At 34.5% G+C, this 12091-nt stretch overlaps 1 protein-coding gene across 1 annotated transcript in view; it reads right to left on the bottom strand.

Moving 5' to 3' along the window:
- LOC149803387 (uncharacterized) overlaps positions 1-12091 on the bottom strand; it is a 98815-nt gene that overhangs the window by 71966 nt on the left and 14758 nt on the right. The window contains exons 8-10 of the mRNA XM_089953924.1: positions 9916-10076; positions 8130-8167; positions 6448-6553 (exon numbers count right to left, since the gene is read on the bottom strand). Coding sequence (XP_089810050.1) covers positions 6448-6553; positions 8130-8167; positions 9916-10076 — 305 coding nt within the window. The remainder of the gene's footprint in view (positions 1-6447; positions 6554-8129; positions 8168-9915; positions 10077-12091) is intronic.

Here is a 12091-nt window from a genome sequence, read left to right as displayed (position 1 = left end):
ACAGGCATGTCTTAGTAAAACATGGATCCCTTCAAATGCATTTCTTACTAAAATGTGGTTCTCCTCATATGCATGCCTTAGTACAACGTTTTTCTCTTTACATGCATATCTTAGTAAAACATAGTTCTCTTCACACGCAAGTTTTAGTAAAACGAGATTCTCTTCACACGCATGTCTTCGTAAAACGTGGTTCTCTTCAGACGCACGTGTTAGTAAAATGTAGTTCGCTTCACACGTACGTGTTAGTTAAAGGTGGTACTATTCACATGATTCTCGTAGTAAAACGTGGTTTTTGTGGTTTTTCGTCATATGCGTGTCATAGTGGAAACGCGGTTCTCTTCACACGCATATCTTAGTAAAACGTGGTTCTCTTTACAAGCATGTGTGAGTAAAAGTTGGTTCTCTTCACATGATTGTCTTAGTAAAACGTGGTTTTGTGGTTCTCTTCATACGCATGTCTTCATAAAACGTGGTTCGCTTCTGACGCATGTGGTTGTAAAACGTAGCTCTCTTCATAGGCATGTGTTAGTAAAACGTAGTTCGCTTCACACGCGTGTGTTAGTAAAAGTTGGTGCTATTCACATGATTGTCGTAGTAAAACGTGGTTCTTGTGGTTTTTCGTCATATGCATATCTTAGTAGAAACGCTGTTCTCTTCACACGCATATCTTATCAAAACGTGGTTCTCTTCGCATGCATATCTTAGTAAAACGTGGTTCTCTTCACACGCATGTGTTAGGAAAGGTTGGTTCTCTTCACATGATTGTCTTAGTACTTGTGGTTCTTGTGGTTTTCTTCATATGCATGTCTTCGTAAAACGTGGTTCTCTTCTGACGCATGTGGTTGTAAAACGTGGTTCTCTTCACACACATGTATTAGTAAAAGGTGGTACTCTTCACATGATTGTCGTAGTAAAACGTAGTTCTTGTGGTTCTCTTCACATGCATGTTTTAGTGAAACTTTGTTCTCTTCACAAGCATGTCTTAGTAAAACGTATATCTCTTCGCACGCATATCTTAGTAAAACGGTGTTCTCTTCAACAGCATATGTTAGTAAAATGTTGTTCTCTTCTCACGATTTTCTTAGTAAGACCTAGTTCTCCGCACATGCATGTCTTAGTAAACATTGTTCTCTTCACACGCATGTCTTTGTAAAACACGGTTCTCCTCATCAGCTTGTTGAAGTAAAGCTTATTTCTCTTCATTTGCATGTATTTGTAAAACTTACTTCTCTCACACGCATGCCTGTCTGAAGCATACCTATCGATATTAAGTCCAATTATTGGCGAAGATGGTTTTAGCTACATATATATTAATACAGATATAATGATATTATAAAAAGAAAATAGTTATAAATAAACCTTATGTTCAAGTCGCAACAGGTGCGTGCATATTGGACTGTTTAAAAAAGTAGCTATTCTGTTTTCATACAGGTCTCGTTTTTTCAAATGAATATGTGCCTCCTCGCATATGAAATGACTCAGATATTAAGATGTCCTATTGTATTGTCTTGCATTCAGGTATACTATTCAAGCGAACTTTAGCCTCAAAATTTTCACCATAACTTCAAGCAAACTAACAACGAATGGTAAATTCAGGTTTTAAGAAAAGTGTTAAGCAAGGTCAAGTATATGCAGACAAACACACGGAAGTAAAATATAAAGCACAGTACCTTTCAATGAGCAATAATCTTAACCGTAAATACAAACTTTAACCTGCTATTTAAATTGTTTACTTCTTTTCTTTCACATTTGATATACGCATAACTCATCGTGCATTTGGTATTAACAACAGTTCCATTATTACTTAATAGCAGAACATCGTCATTATTACATCACGATGACGTTCTGTACATCCCATGGTACTGAGTTACTAAGATGTAATACCGAAATGCCATAACACGTTCGTAACCAATAACAGGCTGTCATATAAAGATGAGCTTGTTAGGAGAGAAAATCCTTAACAAAAATGAGCTGTTAAAGTTTTAAAGAACACTGGACACAATGTTCCTTGTTAGAAGAACTTTATAATACTTGAAAAAGTACCAAAGTAGATAAAAAGCTTGTAACCAGATGCTTTACACAAGCAAACATCATACAGCCAGTGTCAAACATGGAAATAAACAGGCTGAACTAGAATAAAAGATTTGCCGTTTGGGTCGATTCCCAAGTTAACCTTTTTGCTGACGACAGGGATATGATTGGTCGAATCACCCAAGAGTGATACAGAACCTTTTGACATGAATGGTTCATAATTCTCCATAATGAAATCAGAGTGGGGTTTGTTAGACCCAACAAATGTATTACTTTCAATACATGACCGTGACCTTGACCTCTTAGAAATAAAAACATTTTGAATAGGTATGTCTTGATTCTCTTGCCTATTTTTCAATTTGTTGCAATCACAAATAACGTGTCCTTTTTTCTTGCAATAGGTACACGTAGGAAGAGACAAAGATCTTGACTCAATCTTATCAGATTCTTGATTTTTAGAAGTTGTGCCAGTTGTAGTTTTAGAAGGACTTGTATTAGGCTGAAAAGTTTTCTGCCAGAAGACTGTTGAGTTGAAGTCTTATTTACAAAAGGAACTTTATGAGTTAAAGAATACTCATCATCAGCTCGAGCATTTTTTCCAAGGTTTCAGTCTGATGCTCTTCAAGATAAAACTTAATGTCACTATGGACACAGTTTTTGAACTCTTCGAGTAATATAAGTTGTTTGAGATTTTCATAACCTCGTTCAACTTTCTTGCCCAAGCACCATCTATCAAATAACTGCTATTTTTTCTAGCAAATTCGACATGATTTTTGTCCAGCTTCTTTTCTATAGTTTCTCAATTTTTGCCGATAAACTTCAGGGACTATCTCATAACCCCATAAGATGCATCTTTTGACCGTATCATAGTCACCACTTTGTTGAACTGACAGTAAACGGTAAATATCACCGGTTTTACAAGTGAGTACACATTGTAATAATTGAGTCCAATGCTCCCTTTGCCATTTCAAATTTTCAGCAACATTTTCAAGATAAGGAAAATATTTGACTACTACTTTTTTCTTTGAAAGGAGCACTAAACTACTATTGTTTGCAAGATCAAAACTTAAATTTCGATTTGAAGTATGAATGTGATTTTCACTTGCCGGTTCCATTTCTTTCATTCTACATTGATATTCCCTCTCTTGCTTCTCTTTCTCCAACTGTAAATGCATTTGCTCTTTCTGTAACTGTATTTGTTATTTTTGTAACTGCATTTGTCTTTCTTTCTCTCTTTCTTCCTTATCTAACTCCATTTGTATATGCTTTTCTTTCTCTCTTTGCTGTCTATCTCTCTCCTCTTTCTCATATTGTATCTTTATTTGTTCTTTTTGTAATAACATTTGTTCTTTTTCTTTCTCCAATTTGATTTGTTCTTTCTCTTTCTCCAATTGCAACTGCATTTGTTTTTCTCGTTCTTTTTTCTTAAGTTCCAGCTTCCTCAACTCCAATTCCATTTTGTATTTTAATTCTAATTCCTTTACTTTTATATCCGAGTCTGATACATACTTACTGATCAAAACCAAAGCCGTTTTATCCAAAATATTCTTTTCTACCAAATGCTGAACCAAAACGTTTCGTATTTCTTGTTTCCTTAAGGAAGCCTTTACCTCAGAAAGATCATATTTTCTGGCAAGTTTAATCAATTCATCTTTTTTGAAAATATCTAATTATTCCTGGGTAGGATTTGAAAGAACGATTTCTACGTTTGATGACATTTTAGAAAAAGATTGCCGATTTCACTAACAAATTCAAAAACTAGGGGAATTCAAATTTCAAAAAACAAAGTTTTCCGAAATATTCTGGCCAGAATTCGAAATCACGGACGGGTTCCCAATTATTATGTTACGTGTTTAGGCAGGAATAAACAGTAACACAAGAAAGAGTGATAACAACAAGCTTTGAAAAATATAACAAATAATGTATTTCCCTGGAAAAATACTGTAAAAAAATGAACTTATTGTTTTAAGAATCAAATCCAAAAGTAATCCAAGAATAACCCACGAATAAAATTTTAGAAGTCCTAATAATAAAATGTTCTAATGAATTCATATTCGAGTCCCGACAAAGAATCCAAGATGGAAGGCGATGACGTATGCTGTAACCTGTACTATGTTGAAGTCTACAGTTCCTTGCAGAAACAAAAAATATCACTCCAGTGTCGGAAATCCGAATACATTTTTATAAGAGATGTCTTTGTTCAAGAATTTCGTATGATCACACACATATTTCCAGGAAAAAAGAATTAATCCTTTTGAATCCAAATAATTCGAAATAACTCCAAACGACACAATAAACACTTTCCAGTGTAAAAGCCCAAATGAGATTATTTCTCGAAAACGATGGTTTAAAACTTGAATTTTACACCCAGATAAGGGTCACGTGGTCATGTTTACATATAAAAAATATCACGTAGCCGCTGTATGTCCTTGATAAAAACCAATAATTTTACTCCGAGAAAAAAAAGTTATTTACTTCACTAAAAACTATTTACAAGCCTATGGTCACGTATCCAGTACAACCTCGATCTTACTTTTATTACTCCTACAATAAAAATGAATAAAATAAGAACTTGTTGACGTGACTGTTACTACATTTAAATAACGGTCGGGAACCAGGTCACCCTTATGTTTTCAGAAAAGAACAGTCAAGGTTAAACTATTTACTGGAAAAAGTATGAGTTTTTAATAAACAGAACTACATATTTTGACATATAATGAAATAAGAAAATAATTTTAAAAAACTTACAAACAATTAAAAATTAAATCAAATACAAAAATTAGATAAAATATACATAACAATATATATATATATATATATATATATATATATATATATATATATATATATATATATATATATATATATATATATATATATATAACATGGCTTTTAAAGTGTTGGTATAAAGTAATTTGATATACTAATACCATTCGTATATCAAATTGTGATCCGCCAATGGCGCAATAAGACGCATGTATAAACTCTTGCAACTGTGCTGTCGATTCCAGACCCTCAGATTTAAATGAATTTTTACTCATTAATCATTACTGACGTAATAAAATAGCGACAAAAAGTATTAACAATTCCCGTTCTTTAAATCAATTTAACATGGTACACAATTTCATCGCAATCCTTTCTCTTTTCCGTTAACCCCTTCCTTTGAATGATTAAAGGGCAGATTACTCAGAAATCTTGAGTGAGATAGAAAAAGAATTAGGGCTAGATAACAAACTTGAAACTGAACTTACAAGTAACCTACAAGAATACGATTCTTCGTAAACGGTATATATACACTTTCCTTGCGATTTATCTACATTGTTTATATAGTAAATAATTCAAAGTTGCAATAACCTGTTGACACTGTACGGTACATTTCTTTGGCTACGAGGCATAAATACTGTGAAGTGTTTACACTATGTTGGTGTTGTTTCTTAAACCTATTATACTGTTCTGAAAATAGATTATTATTAATGAAATATGAAAATGTCCAAAGGCCACCTCCTCTCTCTCTCATCCTAGCGAGATACTGGCGAAAATCCATGAAAAGACGAGCGTAGAGACTTTCGCTTTTATCATACGACGATGTCTCTGAACTTATTAATGATGGTAAAAGTTAAGTCAAATCAAACAATAGATATGGGAGAGAGAGAGAGAGAGAGAGAGAGAGAGAGAGAGGCAAACGATGTAATGTTCGGTAGTGATGTTAATTAAAGCAGGATAATGATTCAGATGAACTGTAAATGCAATAAAATATTTTAATTACCTCTAGTTGATTCGTCATTTCGCTTAGTCTTTATTCCAAACTAATTTCCATGCGCTGGTACGTGAATGGCTGAGCATTTAGTGATCAGTGAAAATACCATCTGTTTGTTAGGCTCTACTTTCTTCATCAAAACCATCTTTCATGTTTAAATCATAAGTGTGTCTTATATTGATTTAATCAATGTGAATACAAATGGAAACTCAGAAATGACAATAATCAACTTATCAATTTGCATAGGTGGTTGTGAATAGCCACAAAGAACATACAATTTTGTAGCGAACACACTCGGCAGGGATGTGAGGAGTTCATTCAGTCGGTCAAAACACAGTTGCCTGTAGTCAATCTCAACTCCTTCCAAAGGGTATATACGTGTATTTATTTGTGATATAAATTATATATATATATATATATATATATATATATATATATATATATATATATATATATATATATATATATATATATATATATATAGTATGTACGCTTTATCAATGATATACCACTCGTATGATTTCCTTTTAATGAAAACTTTATACATCTCGTGGTATATCACTGGTACAGAGCCGAGTTTCCGTTTAATGAGAGAGAGAGAGAGAGAGAGAGAGAGAGAGAGAGAGAGAGAGAAAGCAGCTTGACCCTGACATACATACCTGTGACCTATCTCATGGGCCATAACAGTAAGTGAGACGAAATTGAAATGATCCTCTATGATGGATACACTCCTATCTCCGCAAAGTGTGGATAGAAAAGCGAAACCTGTAACATGAGAAAATATTGGACAGTTCCTGAATCTATCCGTCCATCCATCCATGCATCCATCTATCTATCTATCTATCTATCTATCTATCTATCTATCTATCTAAATTTATGCCTGGTCTTTGCCATTTCGCTGCTTTCTATATTCGATGCTTACTTGGCATGTTCATATCCATCTGTTCGGCCATCTTAATGTCTCTGACCTTTTTTTACTGTCAAACCTCCACATGTGCGACTGTCCACTTGTCTATAAATCTGAAAGTCTGTTATTGCATATTTGAATGTAACAATGAGTTGCAGATACTAGATCACACCATAGGAATCATACACGATTTGGTCTGAGTAAGTATTTTGGGTCTGATGGTTCGAAGTCTTTCCTACTACTGCAGCCAACATTTTGCGCACAGTAAACCATGTCTGATTCTTACAGGATTTATTACTTTGTATCTAAATTACACTCCAAATACACAAAGTGCTTTATACAAGAAAATTAAAAATGGACTCTGACAAACATTGGAATTATGTCGAAGATAATGACTGGATAACATGAACAAGAGTTTATCGGAGGTATTGTCTTTGCTTGGCAAAGACGTTATGAGATTGCTTGTGCAGGCGAGACAAGAAATACAAGCAATCAAGGTACAAACTAATGGCAACCAACAATACTATAACCTCTATCCCCATGGAGACCAAAATTTTGATTTCCAAAATTATAAGCAGAGAAAAAATCTTTCGAGAAATTGAGAATGCCAGAAGAATTAAGACAACAGTAAGGTTTCAAATATCTTTATGGTCCTTTTTGAAACTTCTGGATTTTGGTAAGACTTTGAACCAAATTATCATAGAGCACATAGAAGTACCTTCGCAATATGTTTCTAAAAAAGTCTCATAATAAAATAAATTCAGTTATCCTCAGCTATTTTCGCAGGACAAAAGTATGCATCGGATCTATACCAGCGCAATAATTTACATAAATAGTACGCATATTGTTCACCAGAAATTTCATTGCAAAATATAATCCGCAACTTATTAGAACCACCTCCACTATTTATACATTTGTATTTACATATTGATTGTTGAATTTACTGAGGAGTTGCGAATGACCTCCCACCACCACCACCCGTTACACAAATCTCGGTCAATCCCTCTTTCGTAAAATGTCAAGGTTGTCCGAATGGCAGTTCTCGGCTTTCATTCGAGTTATGATCCTGAGAAATTACATTGAAGTTATGAATGAATAACACTATTTTCAGCGATAAATTACATAGGTACCGGCTGTGCTATACACGTAGAAGTAACCTTTTTACATAAATGCAAAATGTGGTTTCAAACTGGTAATGCTGTTAAGGTCATGTTCCAAGTTTACCACGCCAAATATCATGTTCGGAATCGTCATGTGTTTATAGGATATAAATAGCATCTCAGATGTATCGGAATCGAAACCGTCGCTGTCAATTACAATACGCGTCATACTTACGCAACCAGTCTTTTAAATGCTTCAATCACGGTCGAATCCTCCAAATAACCGACCTTGTTCATAGATAAGATTAAGAATAGAAATTGTGTGAATTCTTACCAGCTGCAGCCAGAGTTCCATTGCGTTGTAAGTCGTACCTACAAAAATAGAGACCATCATTTAGATTTGTACTATTCCCCTTGCAAAATGTTTAAAGCTAATGGCGATATACCTTAAACAAGCAATGTAGTATGCGATTTTAGTATCGAGACGCTGACTGTTGAAGAAAACTCTTTCGCTCAGCGAAGGGAGTCTCGGTTATTCATTTACAAGACCATCTGACTCATAAAGCAAGGGTTGGCGGGGATGGATATTCCCAAATCAACCGACGCCAACCCCCATCACTACCAAGTTTGTGCCTGGCTCTTCTATCTTACTGTGTCATTGAGATATGCATCAATGTGTTAAGCGTACATGTACTGTTAACATTGTGCTATGCGTGATGTTAAAACCAACCAACACTTCAGTTTAGTATAGGTCGATAATTAGTTTCCGATATTAAGTGAAGCGGTATGTATAGTTTTTACAGCATGTCAGCACATATCTATCTTTATAGTAACGTTTAGCTGAAGATCCCCCCCCCAAAAAAAAAAGGAAAAATAGACTAACTTTTAAAGATATACTCTTACAAATAAACGTATATATGTAACCGTAAGAGAAGACGACTGAGCTATAAAGGTAATGATTTCTGCTATTGATATTAAATGATTTAAATACTAAAGATATATTTACTTGCAGGACTATCATTTCCATTCTATTTCACTCGTGGATATATTTATGTACTCTGACAAATTACCTGTAAGATGGGAGTATATGCTAATGAATGCTAGACTGGGTCATGTCTCAAATGGATAATACAGTTTTGACGTGTGGGTTGACATAATTATAAAACAACAACAACAACAACAACAACAAACTGACGAGTCCCAAAGCAAAGTGAAAAACAAACAAACTCACCCGAGACAAAGCGTATGTGCCAAGCTATATGCTCAAGATATTTCAGATTTCATTAATGATGTATATGCATATCTCACTTGTACAGGAAAGTCGCCATATTTCACGGCGTTTTCAAAGGACAGTGTCAAATTGCGTTTGCATATGCGTGCACAAATGTACGAGCCGGCATCTTAAAATCTCTCCGTTCTCGATTTGCTAAAAGGAATTTAAGCTAAAAGAACTACTGGCACATTATGAAAAAATCTGGTTATAAATCTAAATCCCGCGGTGCACAACTGAGATATTGCCAGTATTTGGACTCGCGGAAACTAATTTACAAAGCGGGGTGGGGTGATAATTACTGCTTTCATGGTGAAGTTCTACCATGTTACAGTATTATCTTGACCATTACCAACGGAAAATGGTTGCGTCTGTTGTTGCGCTCAATACGTATTTCTCGTCACTATGGGACATATATGCTAAATCGAAAAAAATCTTAAATATCAAGCCCCAATCGCATTGACGTGCATTTCGTCTCATTCGTATCGAAGTAATAATGGCAAATAATGGCAAAGCCAAAGTAGGAAAAGGAAACTTGTTAAACTAACTATATATTTTCAACGACACTGAACCAAAACATGCAAATTTTTCTAAGTACATATATTTATAGCAATCCGAACACCAACTGAACCAAGCAAGCCAATTCCAGACAGTTGCAGATGAAATAAGCAAGTCGAAAACACTTTAATCTTACTTTTAAGATTGTGGTGTCTTAAAAATGATTTCAAGTGTCCCTACGCGTTCGACCAAACTCTCTCTTTCTCCATATATATATATATATATATATATATATATATATATATATATATATATATATATATATATATATATATATATATTTTAAACCTACGCTGTAATTAAGACTGCGTGGTCATGCCCAGTTAGCGAGCTACGGTTGGCCTTGATGTAATTAGCAAAAGCAGGTAGGGCAATAGTTGCATCAAGAACTGCTCTGTTCCCAGATGTAGCCTTCTCCTTGTATTGCTCCGTCCAAGGTGATTTATCTTCGCTCTGCAAGAAACACAGAAAGGGATAAGATAGTTCAAATGCACAATCCTTGGCCATCTCCACAAATGCAAGCGATTTCAATGTTCCTTCTGACAGGGGGCACATATTATAAAAGACTGATAAACTGAAGGTGCAGTCTGTAATTTTCAGTTCATTGACACACAACTATATATATATATATATATATATATATATATATATATATATATATATATACTTATTGGGTTATACCATGCTGAACAAGACACACTTTTCAGGCTCATATAAAGACCTCGATCGAACTCAGAAGTCTAATTCTTCCACGAACAGACTGGTTCCAACCAGTTGTATTAGTGCAAAACCTTTTAATGTCATCCATTCTTTGACATCAATTTTGCTCGTGCTATTTGAATAGGGCATCACGATTTACCATAATTTACCACAATCTACCACAGTGTACCACAATCCTCTAAAATCTACCACAGTCCACTACAATTTAGCACAATCTACTATGAGAATACTGCAGTCGACCAGTCTTCTACAATTAAGCTTGAAAATATCACAATCGACCAGTATATATGCCCATATCCATTACCATGTACCATAATCCCCTACAATCTACCACAATTGAATACAAAAATACTACAATCTTCCACAATCCATTACAATCGATATATATGCCTACAACTCTTAATAGACAGTGTATTTTCCATCCGAAGATGTTAGTCCTGAAACACTTGTAATGCTTCTACTCAAGAATTTCTTTAAGAGGTGCTGTTTTCCTTCTTCTATGTTCGAGGTCCATGAACGTTTTGAAATTTTGAAGTTCGAAAATCGCGTGTTTAGATAAAGGTTACCCGTCCCGTATAATGCCCTTCTTAGGTCTACCATCTACACTTTCACTTTTTGAATATCTTTTCAACCAGTTAGTCGGTTTTTCCTGGGCTCCCAGTTCAGTTTTACCTTTAATATGTGGTTTATGCTTTCGGTATTGTTGTTTGTCAAAATTGGTCTTCGTCGAAGGAAATAATTTGGTTTTCCAATTTATCCTCTACACGCCAGACGTAATACTGTCACAATGACCTTCTTCTAAAAGATTGTTTTCAAGTTTGATGTTTCGTTCATTAAAGGTCGCAGAGTCGTTTGCTGTTGTAAAGACGTTCGCACTGTAAATCATATCAACGATTTCCTTTCTATTAATGGTATTCACTGGGATCATGTCGGTCATTTATCGAAGTATATTGTCTTTTAGGTGTTTTGAACATAGTTGTCTTTAGCATGCAGGAAAAACGATATATATGGCACTGATAATCGCTATTTCGTTGTCAATACACAGGATCATGTCAATGTTTTTAATTTCCATGCCATGCACTCCTCTCAAATGTGAAAAACATCTAAAATACGTTTATTGGCGATCACCCCAATAAAGCACGAGTGGCCCGAGAAGCATTGGCGCGTCTCCAATTCTCTTGCGTAGTAACTTCTTTGATTTGTATACTTTGGCTGTAACAAGAAGATTTACCCAGTGAAAATGTTCTATCAGTGCCTACCACCCCTTCGTTAGATTACAAAAGACTTCAAGTCCAGTATTTGTTCACATGTATAACCTATTAAATATATATATAAATATATACTGGTCTAGTTTGGCCTTTTTATGCATGATATTAGATTGTTGTGGATCTTGGTAGATTGTAGTGGATTGTGGTAGAATGTGATATTTTCACACTTAATTGAAGAAGATCTTAGTCTATTATGGTAGATTGTAGTGTGTTGTGGTAGATTGTAGTGGGTTGTGGTCGTTTATGGTAGATTATAGAGGATTGTTGTAAATCTTGTTGCCGTTTGAATATATGTTTCTTACATTTTTTTAAACTCTTTAGGGTAATTCGCAGCAATTATTTCCTAATTTCTGTCCTTTTACTTCCTTTTCATATCCCATCTATGTATGTATGTACGTGCATATATATATATATATATATATATATATATATATATATATATATATATATATATATATATATAGAGAGAGAGAGAGAGAG

This window comes from Sinohyriopsis cumingii, chromosome 3 (genome assembly GCF_028554795.1).
Source record: "Sinohyriopsis cumingii isolate HCF-2022 chromosome 3, ASM2855479v2, whole genome shotgun sequence".
Classification (NCBI taxonomy): domain Eukaryota; kingdom Metazoa; phylum Mollusca; class Bivalvia; order Unionida; family Unionidae; genus Sinohyriopsis; species Sinohyriopsis cumingii.
This window is presented reverse-complemented; position numbering and strand designations above follow the sequence as displayed.